This window comes from Xyrauchen texanus, chromosome 39 (assembly GCF_025860055.1).
Source record: "Xyrauchen texanus isolate HMW12.3.18 chromosome 39, RBS_HiC_50CHRs, whole genome shotgun sequence".
Classification (NCBI taxonomy): Eukaryota; Metazoa; Chordata; class Actinopteri; order Cypriniformes; family Catostomidae; genus Xyrauchen; species Xyrauchen texanus.
Window position 1 is genome coordinate 12,518,955 of NC_068314.1, and position 19,858 is coordinate 12,538,812.

A 19,858-nucleotide genomic window follows, 5' to 3' on the forward strand; every position below is an offset into this window, starting at 1 on the left:
CTGTTTGATGGTCCCAGATTGGTCCCACTCCATTCAGATCTGGTGATGGAAGAGGACGAGGCTCAAGCAGCTCATACCGAGCAGGATGAGCTCTTTGAGTAGGACAACAATGACACAGAGGAGGACGATGAAAATGGCGTGGACTTCTTCCCCAGTGCTCAGCCCAGAAGGACACATTTACAACCAGTTTGTTACTGGTTTGCTGCCACCAATACAGACCGCCAACAGTCTGGATTGCTAGTTGCAGGGTTTAATGCATTTTGTTAAATGAAAGATGCTGAGAACAGAGGCTTTTGGATTGCCCTAAAGTAGAGCAGTCTCTAGCTGCCTATTTGGGCTCTGAAACAAATTTGGGATTGAATTCAGCACCTCAGTTGCCCCACAGGCAGCCAAGGTTCTCAGCCCAGCTTCTTGAAAAATTATTTGAGTCTCAGACACAAGTAGTTAGAGCTCAGAACTCTGTTTCTCTGTTGCTTGCATATGTGAGGAGGGTAAGCTGGTTAAGGACTTATGGACAGAAATACGCACTGCCATAGACATTGTCATGAGGACGACAACCAAGCGGTGGGTCATGCCACGGACCTGAAAGTGGCTGCTCCACAGCATCTATGACTTAACCTCTCCAAGACAATGGATAAGGACCGACTACTGTTCCTAAATAACATGCAGTCCAAGAGCCCTGTTCAAACACTGCCCAAATTAATGTTTGCAACACAAACATTGAAAAACAAAAAACTGTGTTTTGCCCAAAAAAGATGACGGTTACATCCAATTCTGGATTTGAGGCCCTGAACGCTTACATGAGGAAGTATTCATTCAGAATGATGACACACTGTCAGCCAATACGACAGGGAGGTTGGTTTACAAAAATATACATGAAAATGCATATTTTCATGTGCCAATTCATAAACCACACAGGAAATTCCTTCGTTTTGCCTTAGAAGAATGTTCAGTTCTGCTATTGGCTTGACTTCAGCTCTGAGATTATTCCCAAAAAATGTGTTTTTTTTGGGGCTCTCTTTGAACTCAGTCACATTCAAAGCAACAGTGTCAAACGGAAGGGTGAAAGCCTTACACAAATACCTTTTGTGGTTTCATCTCAAAGTGAATATGCGCTTTCATTTCTGCATGTGTCTGCTCGGCCTATTGCCATCTGTGATTGCCATCATTCTGCTGGGACATTTATTTATGAGAAACGTTCATAGATGGTGCATTCATTAAACCTGGACACAAAGTGGGGCAGGCACAGGAACTAGACTGTCCTAATTTCTTGTGCATGCCTCAGGGCACTTCAGGTGTGAAGGGATCCATCCCTGTTAGCCAGGGACATGTCAAGGTCATCACTACATACTCATCTCTCTCTGGTCATGGACCTTTACTGGAGGGTTGTGCAGTGAGTGGCAGATGGTCAATTATTTGGAGGCATTACCATATAAACTTTCTGGAGTTACTTGCTGTGTACCTCGCCCTAAAGCGATTTCTACCTTTCATTCGCAGACATCATGTTCTAGTGAGAATGGACAATACTACGGCAGTGTCTTACATAAACCGCCAATGGGAAACGCACTTGAAGCACCTACGTAATATGGCCCATGTAATTCTATTGTAGGCAGGCAATCACCTCAGCTCGCTGGTGGCAACACATGTTCTTGGGCCTTCCTTTATAACCAGGAATATGGTTGTGCTTATGGACAGTGCATGCTTGGGTGATAGAGTATTTGGGCACGGTTTGGTAGGGCTGCCTTAGATCTGTTCGCATTGTGCAAAAATGCGTGGTGCGAGATGTTGTTCTTGATTCTCAAACCATGTGGACAGATACACTGGCTCACCAGTGGCCGAATGTTCTTTCCTTTACACATCATTCCTCACATTGTAGCGAGGGTACATGAACAGGGATTAACGATCATATTGGTGCCCCCTGTGGCTGGTGGAAATATACAGAATGTTGGAAGGGGATCTTTGGAAATATGGCTGTAACACACAGGATTTGAGCTCACATTTCATGATATTTTTTTATTTATTTATGTACAATGCTGTTTTTTGAGAAGGCACTTCCTCCCTTGCTTCCATGGAGAAAACACCACAAGTAATATGCCAGTCTGAACACTGCAAACATCTTCTGCTTTTAGTGCTGGCACTTTCCACGTAATGATACTTTATCCGAATTGTCTTGAAATCATTATCTGAAGCCTCAAAAGATCAGTAACAATGGGTTCAAAGTATAAATTATTTAAACATTGAGTGGCGTGTTGACAGAAATTCAACAGGAGATCTCCAAAAAGCTAGCCGGCTGCAGCGGCCCCTCATCAGTGCCATGTTTTGTGTGATTGGCTTTAAGACTTGATGTGTTTCTCTGATAATTAAATTCTGCCTACAAAGGCTGCAAAGTAATTTATTTTTGTCACAAGCCACATCTGGGTTTTTGGTTCATTCTCCATCACTTGATCATTGACAAATAAACACTGTTTATTGTGTGTTTGTGGTGTGTACGTCAGAGAAATTAACCCTGGAAACATTGCAAAATGTTAGAATCGAATGTGAAAATTTGTAAACGTGTTAATCATGTTAAAGAAAATTAAAGTGCAAAACATTTTAAATTAATCACATGTATTAACACAAAATTTGACAGCTCTAAATGTATATATTCATATGTTTTATTCACAAATATTAACTGCTGCTATTAACAGCAGGTACAATTATTTTTATTTAAAAGAGAATTTTGAATTGAACATATCAGCAGTATTTCATGAAATGATGATCAAATGATGAAGAAAAGTATTATAACCTGGCATATATTCAGATGCGCAGTGTTGTCAAGTGCCCGTTCAGCATGTTGAAGAGATGATTCAGGTGTTTGGATCACAGTGATGCTGCACAGTCCTGGCAGTTAAAATCGGCCCGCAAGATTGAAATTGCCCAACAAGATTGGAACGCATCTTGACATACTAACTGGCTGTAGAAAAGGGAAGTCGCCGATTCCCAGGTCCTAATTCCTGTTGTATGTAACGTCTTTCGATGCAACATATATACTGGTGCAACTTATCTGTGTTTTTCTCTCAACAATGTGATTTTGACAAGGTTTTCAGGTGCGACTTTATGTCTACAAAATATGGTATCTGCAGCAATTCTAAAAATCTCCTTCTTCAATTTAGACTTTATCTATTTTAAGCACACAGCCAGCTATGATGCTGCATTTGTAAGTAATTTTATACTGCAATGCAAGTCATTGCATAGAAAAATGCATTCAGTTTAAATTAGGAAAGTATCTTTAAAGCTGAGTGCAAATGTATTACAGAAGTATAAAAAAAAAAAATAATAATTGATTCTTGTAACTCCTTAAAGCTGAAGCGTGTAATTATTGCACCACCAAGATCAACTAAAAGAAATGCAAAATGAATAATGACTGTTTTCAAACAGGTTTTTAAACCATTGGCCATTCAAACAGATCCACTATATGGCCAAAAGTTTGTCGACACTTGGACACCAAGATTCATGTGCTTTTTGAACATTTAATTAATCCCACTCTTTGCTGCTATAACACCTTTCACTCTTTTGGAAAGGCTTTCCACTTGAAGTTGGAATAGGCCTATAGCTGCATGGATTTGTTCCCATTCAGACACAAGAGCATCAGTATCTGCGTTTCCATCTAACTATTTTTATGCGCTAGGAGGAGGTGGATTTTCTAGAGTTTCACATTCATTAAAACATCCATTAATGTGATGAAAACGGCTTATTTGCATGAATGATGACGTGCATGACCATTTGAAAAGCACAATGGCAGTGCACTCGTTGGATGGTATAGGTGTGCAAGAGCTTTACGTGACCTGACCATGGCACACAATTCTTCAAACATAGCCCTGGTTAGTCGAAAGTGCTTCACCCACAGATCATCATTAAAATGGGTCCTTACAATCCACCAGAACTATTTTTGAACGCTGGCACTCCCAGGTATATGAAGGCTGTCGGCGAATGGGAATAGCCATTTGAGCCCTCATTATGTGAGCTATTGCACTTTTTCTGCGACATCTCCTGACAGCATTTAATATCATAATGTACAGCTGCATTTTACAGCAAATACAACTCTTCCCGAAGCAAAGCTTTCAGCTGCTCCATGCCAAAAATGCGGGCTCATTGAAGATAATGTGCATTTACAGTTCATGGAAACTCGCAATGATTCTATTTTTTCTTTAGATAAATGTTTAGTAATGTGCATTAAAATGCTAAACATTTTGATGTAAACCCAGCTAATGAGGTCACACACTGATGTTGGGTTATAGACCCTAGCTCGCAGTCTGCATCCAACTCATCCCAAAGGTGTTCAGTTCTAGTCTTTTTGCAGGCCAGTCAAGTTCTCCACACCAGACACTTTTTTTTATAGACTGTGCTAAGTGCACAGGGGCATTATTATCATGCTGGAACAGAAAATGGCCCTCCCCAAACTGTTATTAGTTGGAAGAAAACAACTCTTTATAATGCCACTGTATGCTGTAGCATTACGACTTGTTTTTACTGAAATGTATGGAATAGCCAAACATGTCGAATAAAAGGGGGTGTCCACAAACTTTTGTTCAAATAGTGTAATCCCTCCCCATACTATTGCTGTTTGCTGAACCAGTATTGATGTGTTTACACTTTTCTAGAAATCAACATACCAGTGAAAAAAAAACAGACAAATTAAACATCAGAATGACATTTGTTATCATCCAATATTGTTGGCACTTCTCCATCTTTCAATACAAGTTTCTTGGCAATGCCTGAATCTTGTTTCTCGAAAGGATCCATAAAGTTATGTGCTACAAATGTATAATCCCACATTACACAGTATTCAGGATTCAGGAACTCATTCAGGAACTTTGTTTGTATAAGCCACTCATTCTTATTGTTGGGATCCTTCGGAATGTTATGCAGAGGTGCAGTTTTTCCACAATCTCGAACACAAATACATTTAGGGACATACAGTGTATTTCTGATTGAACTGCTCCCGAGCTGGCTCTTTTGAGTCTACAGTGCGAAACATATGCGCTTCTGGTATAGTTTGATTCCCTAAAGAATTATTCACAGGAGCCGGTTCTTTTGAATCTACAGCGCAAAATATATGGCGCTTCCAGTATAGTCCGATTCCCGAAAGAATCATTCTAATGAGAGGGTTCTTTTCAATCTACAGTGTGAAACACAGCGTGAAACACAGTGCGGAAGTCTCACTAGCCTGAAGTAAAACATTAGGCTTCATAACAGTCTAAACTGTCTCTGGAACTGTTACTCTTTATTTTATGTTGACCTGTTTCTCTATTAAATCAAGCTGTGCAGTTACTGACTGGTTGTTTATATGACAATGTATAATTAAGGATACACAAGTTTTGTTGAAATAAGTGGACTTTTATCAAAGAATAAATTAATTAATGAAATATGACATAGTTCATATTGGTTTAGATTTGTTTATTTAAAATGTAGGTAGGATCTATTATTGGATTTTATTTATGTGTCTAAAAATTCTGCAAGCACACCTTTTACAAGAATTTTATGAAATGTGTTTCTGATTAGATATATTTGCTCTTTAGAAATCTGAAATGATCTCATTATTTGGTAACAGACAGCATATGGCAAAATTGTCCATCTTTGATTGCTTACCGGTATATGACTTGTTCACAAATTGTCAATGCGTTCAGGGAGTGTTATTAGTCATAGTTGTATCTGCATATAAAACGTTGTACACTTTTGGTGCTATGGTATGTTTTGACAAATGCAATTTAATTTTCTTAATTCCTATTGAAACAGGTGGTGAATATCGAAGGGCTTTTTCAAAAAGTCAATATCCTTTTATTGCAATACACACAGGCATAAAGCTTGATTTGCTACTTACAGTATAAATTCCTTGAAAGAGGGAGATGTTATTAGGTGGAGGGACATTCTCATTCCAGATCATTTTTCATCAACATTTCTGTCCATTTTTCCCAGGAGAGAAAAACAATTGTTTTATCTTATAAAATTGTTTTATTTACGTATCTGCTAAAAGCTTATTTTGTGCATTTAGGAGTACACCAGCATACACAGCAGATGACCTCAAAGCTAACAGACATGGACTAAAAGCCACAAAACTCAAAATCTTAGTTCATAGGGTCTTTAAAATCACGTATGCCTGATTAAAGCATATAATCTTAGACTTGATTCTTATCAGTCTTGGTTCTGTTGCAGCTCGGACGTGTCCTCCAAATCAGTACTCTTGTGCCAGTGGCCGCTGTATTCCCATCTCCTGGACATGTGACTTGGATGATGACTGCGGGGATCGTTCTGATGAGCCTGCATCCTGTGGTAAATGATGCCACTTTATTACTCTGCCAGCTTGTAAATATTAATGAAGCTGGTTCCAGTACATTAATGTTCATATAGTACTTTTAGAATAGCTAGTTCAATGCTAGTTCATATATATATAAAATGTCTATCTATATCAATCACTCATATCTGTATGCTTATTCGTATTTAAGAACATACAAACAGCAAACACTACCATTAATATAGTTGAAGGGGTTTGTATAATTTTTCTGATATTTAGATACATTCTTCTAGACAATTATTAGTAAGCCTTTCTGTAACAATGTTCACAGTTAGGAAAAAGGAGGAAGCTGGAGACGGCGAATCCAACTCAAATGGTCTGTTTAGTTTTACACTCAAAATTCACGCTTTTCAGCGGACACACTTCAAAAGATGCTTTTCAGCTGACACAAATGAACACAATCTCTTTCGGTTTGTGTCTCATAACTCTCTCCATCTCACTGGCTTCTGGCTCACTCTTAAAGACTGTCTCCACTCTCACTGCAATGACAAACAGCTGTTAGAGACAATTATTGCCAGGTGATGATCCTTACTGTTCTCATCTCCTAATCTCACTCTCCACTTGAGATCAGGAGTCTTGACTTTCTTTTGTTAACCATTGGGAGATTGGGGCAGTGTTTTGAAAACCTTAAAATCTTTGTAAATTCCTACTGTTGAAGCTAGTGGTGCAGAAATTGTACACGTTTCCTTAAATATTGTTAAAATGACTTAAGATTTCTCTATTAAAATGTATGAACCAAAAACTGAAATTCAAGAATATTATTAATTGTTTATGATGATTTTGTGTCATCAGCATACCCAACCTGTTTCCCGCTCACTCAGTTCACCTGTAATAACGGACGCTGTATCAACATCAACTGGCGCTGTGATAACGGTGAGAAACTGGCCCGTTTTGACTTTTTTTCTGTTTGCTTTGTCTGCTGCACTTTAGTTCACCAGATTTCCCTCATTTGTGTTTGTTGATGATGTCATGTGTGTTTTGTGTAACTTCATGTCCTCTTCTCTGTGCATTTGCCCCTCCCCCTGTGTCACATGGGCTGTGTGTTGCAGAAAAGGATTGTGGGGACGGATCTGATGAATTCAATTGTCCGAACCCGACCGGTTAGTGCATAGATCAACATGCACCAGAAACTGACTTCTGTTATAACATTATACAAAGGTCTAGACAGGATTTAGGCCTGTCTTTATGGGCTGGCCTAAAAGATCTGCAGGAAATTAACCTCTCATATACTTTTAAAATATTGAGTGATCCCATGGCAGTACTTCATTGCAATTTTTTATGCCCATGAAATTACGAAACCTTGCCTCACAGGCTTAAATAATGATGGTAATACTCACAAAATGCCCCTGGCCAGGTCACTTTAACGAACACTACTCTTAACATCCATAAGAGGAGATTTAGCATTAAATATTAAAGATTAACCAATTCCCAATGGTGCATGTGTGATCTATGCAGTTTCTGTGATGTTTATTATTTATTATTTTAGATTTTTTGCTAAATTGTTTATTGTGTGAAATATGTCTTCTGTAAATCCAAAATGTGCCACACTGCAAAAAAATCATTTTCTTAATGGGTATTTTTTTTTCTTATTTTCTAGTAAAATTTTCTAAACATCCTTAAAACAAGATACATTTACTTGAGAAGCAGTATTTCATAAGATAATAGGACTTGTTCTATAATCTATTGGATTTTTACTTTAGAGGCATTTTTTTTTCTTGGTTAAGCATACATTTAACACTATATACAGTTCTGTAATAAAAAGTATGTGCCCCCATCCTGATTTCTTCCATTTTTGTGTATATCACATACTAAATTGTTTAAAATCTAACATAATAGAAAGGCAATCTGTGAATCACAAAATACAGTTTATAAAAGATAATGTTATTTATTAAAGCAAAGAAGTTATCCAATACAAACTGGGCCTGTGCGAAAAAGTATTTGCCCCCTTAGTTACTAAATTCCCAAATCTATGAAACTGCATTCATAATGGGGTTCATCTGGACTAGACACACATGCTGGATTACTGTCACCCTGTTCAATCAAATCAACTCCTAAATAGAAATTGTTCAGTAGCATGAAGATGGCTAAAAGTTCTCAACCAGTAGCACACTATGAAGAAAAAGGTGATTGAAATACATCAGTCCGGGAAGGGTTACAAAGCTATTTCAAAGGCTCTGGGAATCCAAAGAATCAAAGTGAGAGCCATTATCTCCAAATGAAGAAAACTTGGCACAGTAGGGAACCTTCCCAGAAGTGGCCGACCTTTCAAAATTCCTCCAAGAGCATAGCGACGACACATCCAGGAAGCTACAAAAAAGCCAAGGACAACATCCAAGAAATTGCAGGCCTCTCTTGCATCAGAAAAAGTAACACTTGATGACTCCACTATCAGAAAGACACTGGCCAAAAATGCCATGGATTAGTGGCAAGGTGAAAACCACTGCTTACCCAGAAGAACATTAAGTCTCATCTTATTTTTGCCAAAACACACCTTGATGATCCAGGCCTTTTGGAGGAATGTTCTGTGGACTGATGAGTCGAGAGTGGAACTGTTTGGAAGACAGGGGTCTTGCACTGAAACCCTATTGTAATTTGTAAGATTTTTATTATTTGGGGTTCAAGCGCTTAGTGCTGAAACCATATTGTAAACACTTAAACCTCTATTGTAATTGTTACAATATTTATTAGGGGTTCAAGTGCTCAGCGCTGATCTTTCATGAAAATGTTTGCGCTAATTAGAATAATTTGACTTGTTCTAACTCCTACTAGGCCGTATGTCCAATTTGCACAAAAATCGGTAAACCCTCCTGACCAAAAGTTATCAAAGGAATTTTGATTTGTCGAAGCATTGCAAAGATATATGCCAACGAACTGGTCAGGCGTCATCCATTTTGTACGTATTGACCAATATCTCCTAAACCATAAGGCTAAATTTTACGAAACTTGACACATATACATTTTGAGTCCGCATGCAAAAATTCGGCTATAGGGAGTGCTACTAAAAAAAAATACTCATAACTCTAACGTAACTGTATTATCAGTGAAGTTGAAATTGGTATGCATCTTGTAGGGGCCAAATGCTAACACATTCTACAATATGACTCAGACAAATAAAAAAACGTGGCCGCCAGCAGCCAATCAAATTTTAGCAAAATGGCTTTATAAATGGTGTGTAAATTGTTGTATATTATCCAATGTTACCTGCTATTGTGAACTACATCTAGGACTCCCTAGGTCAATAATTATCAAATAAAAGTTGAACTTTAGTTATTTAGTTATTTAGGGGTTGCATTTATCATTTGGGTTTGACCAAGTGTATCCAAAAGACTATAATTCCTAAAATAAATATTCAAATTTCTAAAACCTTTTTGGAGATTGTGTGCTTTGTGGCTTTATAACAGTTAAAAAGTAAAAAACTTTTGTCCGATTTGAAGAAAATTGGCCTGCATCATCTAGAGGAACTCATGACAAAAAGATTTTCACCGAATTTTGATAAACCATAACATTTTCTAATGGCGCTTCAATGAATTCTACGCAGAATGCACAAAATTGAAATTGAGGCTGTATCTCCGCAACGCTTTGAGGGATTGGGACGAAACTTTGTGTCATCACCATTAGGCCCTGAGGTTACCTGCAGTTTTGGCACACTGCCCCCTACTTGACATGAGACATGATATGAAAAAAGCTAATTTTTGCTTATAACTTCTGAACAGTTTATCATAAAATCATCAAATTGGTCTCATTAGATTCAGTGGGGTATACGAGTCCATCGATATGAAAAATTTCTATGTCGGACATTTTTAATTTAGTCATAAAATGCTGTATTTTACAAACGACTCGACGTATCGTTATGAAACTTGGTATGTGTATTTGGCACCATACTCTGAAGGGACTCAAAATGTTTCGGGACAGCGCCACCTTGTGGTCAAAAATGATAATGCTATTTCTATCAATTTTAATAGCTAATGACTCCTTTTGCCTAATATCATGAGACTGGTCTTGATAGATTACATGGTTCATGCCGAGAACAATGATACCAATTATGTCATGATTGAGCAAACTTTCTGTCCATCATTTTTAAATGTTTTGAAAACCTACTTTTTCAAACTTCTCCTAGACTGTTTGTCCAATTTGCACGAAAATTGGCCTGCATCATCTATAGGCACTCACTGAAAAAATTGATTCACAGAATTTTGATAAGCCATACCGTTTTTCGAATGGCGCTTCAACGAATTTGACGAAGAATGCGCAACATTGAACTTGAGGCTGTATCACCGCAACGCTTTCAGGGATTGGGAAGAAACTTGGTACATGTCATCAACATTAGGCCTTGAGGTGACCTGCAGGCACACTACTGGTCAGGAGATAGCTAAAAAAAAAACATTTTGGCTTATAACTCTTGAACACTTTTGCCAACAATAACAAAAATTTTATCTTTAGATTAAGTGCTTCATACTGAGTCAAACGATACCACATTTTCCAGGCATTGTCGGGCATTTTGTTATCCACAAAATTATGATAAACAATACCGTTTTCGAATGGAACTACAAAAATTCGACGAAGAACGTGCAAAGTTGAACTTGAGGCTGTATCTCCGCAATGCTTTTAGGGATTTGGATGAAACTTGGTACGTGTCATCACCATGAGGCCCTGAGGGGTTGCATTTATCACGAGGGTTTGACCAAGTGTATCCAAAAGCCTATAATTCCTAAAATAAATATTCGATCTTCTAAAACCTTTTTGAAGATTGGGTGCTTTGTGCTAACAGTATCTAGGTGTGGCCCAAACCCACTCATACATACACATACTTATACACACACATACTGTACACAGACAATGACAACATAGGCTGAGTTTGAGATTGAAAGGCTGTATTGTCCGTACATTTTAAGCCTGACTTTATCCTGTTTCAGGATCATCCAATACAACACATCAGAGTCATATTAACACCAGTTTACACCATACAATTACATATGCATACCTTTTTTTTATACTTTGAAAGTTCTTAAAAGGCTTGAATCCTGACAATTGCTGCTTGCAGCTATATTTATTATTATGTTTTTTAAATATTTTTAGATATTTTAACTGGAAAACAAGACAAAAACACTGATTAAGAAAATGATTTGACTTTTGCATTGTGTATTTACTTAAATATTTATGAGTGATACAGATCTCAACCCAAATGCAAGCTTGCTTGTGCATTTAAGTGTCTAATTTAATACATAATGTATATACAAATGGATTGTATTTAATCATAGGCTGCAGCTCAAACTGACATTATACATAATTTACAATTACAAAATGCAACATAGTTGCACCATTTGGCCCAACGAATCAAAGCACTGCTGTTTCAAATAGTTAAAAGGTGTTTAATCATGGGGCATTATAACCCATTATTGTACTAATCTTGCTGAGTCTGTTTTTCTAGATGATAGCATGCATCTGACTGTGTGTCCTCTTGCAGATAATGACTGTGGTGATAACAGTGATGAAGCAGGCTGCAGTCACTCCTGCTCCAGTGCTCAGTTTAAATGCAACAGTGGGCGCTGTATACCCGACTACTGGACCTGTGATGGAGACAACGATTGTGGAGACTACAGCGATGAGACCCACGCCAACTGCACTAACCAGGGTGAGTCCAGGACACTTATGTTCACTTTCCACGCCATAGTGAGTTGTCTACCCAGACAAAAATGTTTTAGGCTTTGTGGGTAGGGAGATCCTAAAAGCTTAATGAGGAAAATGCTTGACATGTCTTATTTTACTAAAACAACTATAAGTGAGAACCAAGTTTCTCTCACACTTCCCCATAGAGAATTATTATAAAGAAAATGCTTAACATGGCTTAATGTTCAAAGAAAGTGGCCTTGGAAGACCCAGTTCAGTTTGCGCATTATTGATAATCAATACAGTCTGCTGGCAAGCTGATGAGCACAGAATCTAAACACAATAGGCAAAGTTTTATATTTTAGGATGTTTTATGATCTGAAGGTTGTTCCAAAAAGTTGTCAGCATAAATTATGCACCATATTAATTAAAAGACCATAAATTATGTCTTTTATGACACCTATTTTTGGCCAAAATCAAAGATAGCATTGCACATATGTTTTGCAAATGACAATTTTTTTTAATCTAAGATAGCAGATAAAGTTGACATTACAAATGCAGTACTGCATATTTGATTAATTACTGAAAAGTATTGCTAGAAAATAGTTCTTATAAAAGATCTAATTAAAATTGTCAATTAAAAAAATGCTTTGCTAAATTGTGTGCAAAAAATGTTTGTATGATTATTAGAGTTTAACATCATTGCAATAGCAACATGCTAATGGATGTTTGAATCAGTTGTGATTCGTGGTGTAAATATTTACACTGACTTCAATTCAATAATGATTCTTTTTCAATAATGGTTCTCTGCCTAATGATTACGATGCATCTTGAAATCAGAAATTCTGGCATTGTAAAGCAGTTCAATAGAAAGGAGGAGGCGAGAACCGGCTTGAAATATAAATAATAGTTTTAATATGAAACACAACCAAAAGACACAAACACACCCATACGGACAGCTACCCGTAAACGTTCTCTCTCTGTCGCACCACCATCCGCAGTCAGCCTTTATCCCTCTTAGAGGCTTGATTAGCCTGATAAGGGGCCGGGTGTGTTAAATCCCGACCCGGCCCCGCCCTCTGCCCTTTCACAGGCATGATTCGTTAGCATTACATTATTTTGAAACTATTCATAATTAATAAAAAAAAATAAGAAGAAAGAAGATTCAAAGTTTTACTGATTGTTAAATGTTTAGACATCATGACATGTATCAGACTTGAACACTGGTGTTAGGGATGCATTTTAAGACCAAGTAGGTTTGGCTTGGTGAATATACAGTATAAACAGAAAGATAATACTAATATTACATGCATTATGTGATATATATAAAGTATAAAATTGTCTGATGCAACATAACTTGAAGCAAACACACACACAAACAGACTTTATGTAAACCACGGAATAAGCATAATAAATGTGCACATAATGCAAGGTAAACATTTATTGCACCAATAATTACAAAGGAAATATGTTATATGCAGTCAGATAATGCCCGCGTTTAAAGCAAGCAAGGTCATATAATGAAAACTGAACGACGCTGCGACGTTGTATCGAAGAAGCGACACTAGGGGTCTGTCTTGAGCGCCGAATATGCCTCTGATTTATGAAAAAAGGCCAATGAGAAGCTGGCAGACAGTATTTGCATACCCCGCCCCCGGACATACGGGTATAAAGGCGAGGAAATTCATTGGCCGATGGTCATGTATGCAGTCAGCTGCAAGTTACACACCCGTTCCTGTTCCTCTTACGCTGCCTGCTGTTGGATTCTACGGTGCATTACAGCGGCTTTCTCCTTCTCTGCACAGCAGTGCAGTTTGCCCCTGGGCACTTCGACAGTGCAGTTTAATAAATAGTTAAGCAAATACACAGCTGGCGTTGAACGTCCTTTTCAGGACGCGTTGTTTTAAAGACGTCTTTCCGCCTCTGTGTAGTTTCTGGATGCGGTTGATTTCTCCCCACCTCTGACGGTCATAAAAGGTGCCTTGTGTGCCTGGGCTGCGATTACACGAAGGCAGCGTTTTATGAATGGTTTGTGTTCTCAGTGCGAGAACACATTCATAGCAGCATTGCGGTCATGTCTTTTTTTTGTCATGACAGAGAGCCACTTCAGCCGCCCCCCGCACCTCGCCTCCTTCCTACGGGATTGGGGCAGGCACCACAGGCGATGAAGGTGATTTGGGGACAATGGCTCTGTTCGCCGGGTAAATCCCCTCGAACCACCCGCCTCCCTGGCACGCTTGCTTGCTTCTGTCCGAGCTCGGGATGAGTGCGGCTCACTTCGCGGCCGGCCTGCCGGTCCCTTGAGCTCCCGGAATTGGATGACGACAGCGCCGCTGCATCGGTTACAGCGGCGTCTGATGCTGATGACTCGTCTGGGCTGCTACCTGGGCTCCGCGAGCGCGAGGCTGGGCTGGAAAACCCTGCCCCCCCACCTCACGGCTACTTGATTGGTCCCGTGGGCATGTGCTCCACTCACAGCCACGCCCCCCCAGTTCCTTTCTTCCCGGACGTGCATGACGAGTTGAGTAAGCCGTAAAGGGCACCTTTTACTGCCCGAAACCGGCTTCCTCGCTCCTCCGCTCTCACTACCCTCGACGGTGGAGCGGTCCCAGACCGCTTCCGCCCTGCATGCCACGGCCCCTCCTGCAACCAACACCAGGCCAGGGCACTTCAAACATGGGCACTTGGGTAGTCCTGTTCTTGATGAGCTGGAGGAACTGCGCTCAATGACCGATCGCGACCCCCAGGCCACAAAGGTCAGAAGCGGCGGCAGTCGAATGGGCGATGGCCACCCCTGTGGTACAGAAAGGCATGGAGTTAGACTCAATGTCAGCCCGCCTCGCCAACAAGCGTGCGCAGTCAGTGCTAAAATGCCTCGCCACCTTCAGGCCAGGCACGGTGGTCCCTTTAAAACCTTTCCAGAAGCTCCTGGGGCATATGAAATCCTCCACAGCGGTCGTGCCGCTGGGGTTGATACATATGAGACCGCTTCAGCACTGGCTCTAGACTTGAGTCACGAGACAAGCATGGCGCCGCGGCACGCACCGTGTGATCATCACCCCCGCCTGCCGCCAAACTTCAAAACCCTGGACAGACCTCTGCCTTCTGTGGACAGGAGTCCCCTTGCAGCAGGTGTCCCAACGCGTCCTGGTCACGACCGAAGCCTCCAAATTGGGTCTGGGCACCATGTACAACCGACACGCAGCCGCGAGCCATTGGAAAGGGGCCCCGCTGCGCTGGCACATCAATTGCATAGAGTTGTTGACCGTTTTCTTTGCCCTGCGAACATGTCCTAATCAGGTCAGACATCACCACCGCAGTAGCGTACATAATTCGTCAAGGCGGCGTACACTCCCACCACATCGTCCCTCAGGTCGCTGCGTGCCACTCACATCCCCGGCAACCTCAATGTGATAGCGGACGCGCTGTCACGACAACGCTTGCCCAGCGGAGAGTGGAGGCTTCACCCCCCAGTCGGTCCTGGGCTGATGGCCCAGGTAGACCTGTTTGCCTCCCGAGAGAACTCCCACTGCCAGCTCTGGTATGCCCAAACAGAGGCTCCCCTCGGGGCAGACGCACTGGCATACAACTGGCCGGCAAGTATGCATTTTTCCCCCAGTGAGCCTTCTTGCACAGGTGCTGTGCAAGGTCAGGGAGGACGAGGAACAAGTCACACTAGTGGCTCCCTATTGGCTGGGCCTGGTTCTCGGACCTCCGTACTCCTCGCGACAGCCCCTCCCTGGCGAATTCCCCTGTGGAAAGACCTTCTTTCTCAGGGACGGGGCATGCTCTGGCATCCGCACCCAGACCTTTGGAACCTCCACGTCTGGCCCTTCTACCAGGCATCTTTACACCCTGAAGTGGCGCTTGTTCACAAATTGGTGTTCTTCCCGGGATCTCTCAGTGGTCCTCACGGGCCTTCAGAGACCCCCCTTCGAGCTGCTAAAAGACTGCCTTGCTGATCGCACTCGCCTCCATCAAGAGGGTCAGGGACCTGCAAGCGTTCTCTAGTAGCGAAACTTGCCTGGAGTTTGGTCCGGCAGACACACACGTGATCCTATGACCGCGACCGGGATATGTGTCCAAGGCTCCTACCACATCCGTCAGAGACCAGGTAGTGAACCTGCAAGTGCTGCCCCGGGAGGAGGCAGACCCAGCCCCTTCGTTCTGTGTTTTCTCAGATCCAAGCCGGTAGAACTCGGTAACACGCTGACGGACTGGCCGGGTGGATCGCTTGCACCTAGCGCCCTTTCCCTCGGCAGAGGTCAAACTGTGCGCTTTCTCCCCCAGGAGATTCCGCATATTCGGATCCCTGGATGATTCATCCCTAGCCCTTGTGGGTCCGCAGTTCAGCAGAGGAACTCGCCGACCCAATCCACTGCGGGTACTTAATCTACCCTGTACAGGAATAGGTGCTCCATAGGGCAGGACTCCTATGTGGACTCCCCCTGTGTGTATTATCTGCGGTATGGTCCCCATACAAAAGTGGAACCGCGTCTCCCTTAGGCAGTCCCAGCTTACCTCCTGTCGCCCTTGAGGCTGGATCTACCACTGTGCCACTTTCCACATGTCGCCTAAAAACCCATGTGATATATTCACCACTCTTACCTCCCCTGCCTGGCAGGTGTGGTCTCCACATGGTCTTTTCCCCCTGATAGAATGGGAAACTGGGTAAGACCCCCTTGCCCTGGCCATTTCTTGCTCTATGCAGAAAAACATAGAGAGAAAAGAGGCCCAGCCAGGCTCGGCCCGTTCCCAGTTTGGCAAGCGTCGCCTTGTTCCTCTGTCTAGGGTAACAAGAAGGATTCCAACGACTTTTTGGTGGCATTGGGGAAGGGTACGTGCAGTCTGACACAGCTGGTCACCTGTGCACATAAAATACCTGCCCGCTCCTGTGTCAGCAGAACACGTACATGTCTCAGCGCATGACGTGATTTAAATTGGACCCCTAGTGTCACACAATGTCGAGAGAGTGACAGACGGGGAACGTCTAGGTTACGGATGTAACCTCCTTTCCCTGATGGAGAGAACGAGACGTTGTGTCCTCCCGGCCACGTCGCTGAGCCGAGCCACTGTAGTGGCCGGACCATTTCCCGGCTCCTCAGACCAAATCCTGAATGAACTCGACGTATTTCCTCGCCTTTATACCCGTATGTCCGGGGGCGGGGTATGCAAATATTGTCTGCCACTTATCATTGGCCTTTTTTCATAGATCAGAGGCATATTCGGCGCTCAAGAGAGACCCCTTGTGTCGCTTCTTCAACACAACGTCTCGTTCCCTCCATCAGGGAACGGAGGATACATCCGTAACCTAGACGTTTTATACGTAATGTGGTTACTGTTATTTCCCTATTTTTTTTTTCAATGGAAGCGCAATGGTAGAACGGAGCATTGCAGTAGTCCAATCTAGAGATGACAAGAGCCTGGACAAGGAATTGTATAATATGCCTGAATGGGAAGGGTCTGATTTTCCAGGTAGAAGCCAAATCTGCATGCCCAGACTTTGATGTGGTCTGTGAAGTTCGTCAACAATTACCACCCATATCATCCACCCAGAAATGGATTGAAATGCGATTGGTCCATCCTGACCAGAGCTGAAAAAAGAACAGGTGCCAAGTGTCAGTGCCATCAATATGCTGCTTTAGCAGCGGTTGGACCTCTGGACAGTAATTTAAAGCTGATTAATGATATTAAAAACTTTTTGCTGACATTAAAAACTTTTTCTGACAATTTGTACCTTTGGATGAAAAAATAAATTATTGTGACTGGTCCTTCCAGACCAGCCCTTAGTAACGGAGTAACAGGTGTCAAATATCAGCTACGTGTATGTGCTGTTTTAGCATTGGTCTGGACCTCTGGACAGTAATTTACAGTCGATTAACGATAATAATTACTGAATAAAAAAAACTTAAAAAACTATTGTAACGATTTGTTCCTGTGGTTGGAAATCCAGTGATAATAAATGACTGTAATTGGTCCATCCTGACCAGTGCTGAGAAAAGTAATTGGTGCCACGTGACAGAGTAATTTACAGCCAATTAATGATATTAAAACTTTTAACTGTGCACTGTATCGTTGTCTGATGTGAACTGACCTAAGGCAATTAAAATTGCAGTCGCGTGTTGTTCAGTTGGATAGTTCAAATTTTATTTATGAATCTGAAAAATGTACCGAGGTCCGGAACTCTGTGACCTCATAGCTGGTTATGGTACGATCCCTGTGCAAATGTAGCAGCTGTTATTTTTCGCATTTTCACTATGATGACGTAGAGCTATTTGGGCGAAGTACATTTTTCGTAGTGTTCTGGTGCAACTTCACAAAACTTAACATTTACTCACAGTTTAAATGTATAGCTTGAACAGCCAGATGCATTTGTACACTTGACCGAGTTTCGTATGGAATGCGTGATCGGATTTATATCCATCTCGAATCCATCTTGGAGGGCAGTTACACTTGGCCTTTTCATGATTGGCTAACTATCTGATCAGTAAAAACGCATGAAGTGACCAAGTGAAAATATTTATTTAAAATAATAAGTGAAAAGACAATCGTTGAACTGCCATCATTCTTAAAGAGACAGTACCATTCAAGCGCTATATTTAATCATAAAACTTATTTCTAGTGATAGAAATAATTACAGCTGTTCCTTACATGTTATATAGGAGTTTTGATTACAACCCATCATATTTTTCATATATTTTTCACCCATCATAGCCAACATACTAAGGTTTATTTGTATGTAAGAAACTTGGATTTTTAGAACTTTCTTTTAGCATTTATATTGTGTATGAGATACCTTCATTCTGATGAAAAATTATAATTAGCTTTTTTCTAAAAAAGGAATTCTAAAAAATAAACAACATTTTCTGCTATTCCTTGCCATTTAAGTGTTCTTAACGTATACCAAATCGATATTATATCGAACTATCATACATCAAACCAAATCACGACAACCATATTGACACAACCCTAAAAAGAATTGTTAACAAATTAATTTACTTATTTAATTATTTTTCAAAATAACAATGTAGTTTTAAGAATATTATCTTTCACTCTCAGTTAAATTCATGTTTGTCTCTCCACAGCAACCCGTCCACCCGGTGGTTGTCACACTGATGAGTTCCAGTGTCGTATGGACGGGTTATGTATTCCGCTCCGCTGGAGGTGTGATGGAGACACGGACTGCATGGATCTGAGCGATGAAAAGAACTGTGAGGGTGTAACGCACATGTGCGACCCAGCAGTGAAGTTTGGCTGCAGGGACTCTGGTAATGAAGCAGAAAATAGATATGATATGTTCTCAATTTAACAGTCTGCTGCTCTCAGACCAATCAGAAAACTGAGTTTGTATTACCTTGAAATCCAGTGATCCATAATCAGACAGAACAGTTTACATGGATTATCTTTCTTAAGCCATTATGTTCTGTAGTGTATGTGAAAGTTTGTGTAGATATCATAAGCATCATAATCTCTGTGTTGTGTGCACAGATTAAAACACAAAAAAGTGGACCTAACACTTGTACTTCAAACACCAATTTTCAGGAGTAACTAACTACACAGAACACATAGCTAACACATACTGTATCGTGTTTTCTCCTGTGTTTGTCCTGTAGCACGGTGTATCAGTAAGGCGTGGGTGTGTGATGGAGACAGTGACTGTGAGGATAACTCCGATGAAGATAACTGTGAGGCTCTGGTGTGTAAACTTTCTCATCATGTGTGTGCTAACGACACCAACATCTGTCTGCCTGCCGACAAACTCTGTGATGGCAAAGACGACTGTCCTGACGGCTCCGATGAGAAGCTCTGTGGTAAGAGTTATTAAATTGAACTCAATGCTGCTCTGAGAGGATGTTAATTGAGTGCACACTGGCTTCATGCTGTTTGAAAACTGTCGCCAGCAGAATACTGATGGAAACA

The 19,858-nt window shown here is 41.1% G+C and overlaps 1 protein-coding gene across 3 annotated transcripts in view; it reads left to right on the top strand.

Annotated features, from left to right (window-relative positions):
• lrp1aa (low density lipoprotein receptor-related protein 1Aa) overlaps positions 1-19,858 on the top strand; it is a 296,995-nt gene that overhangs the window by 109,376 nt on the left and 167,761 nt on the right. For 2 of the 3 annotated variants that reach the window (XM_052110998.1, XM_052110999.1), the window contains exons 18-22: positions 6,193-6,309; positions 7,124-7,204; positions 11,796-11,963; positions 19,024-19,206; positions 19,552-19,749. In XM_052110998.1, the coding sequence (XP_051966958.1) occupies positions 6,193-6,309; positions 7,124-7,204; positions 11,796-11,963; positions 19,024-19,206; positions 19,552-19,749 (747 nt within the window). Of the gene's footprint in view, positions 1-6,192; positions 6,310-7,123; positions 7,205-7,380; positions 7,432-11,795; positions 11,964-19,023; positions 19,207-19,551; positions 19,750-19,858 lie in introns of all 3 variants that reach the window. The other variant, XM_052110997.1, reaches the window with a different exon arrangement.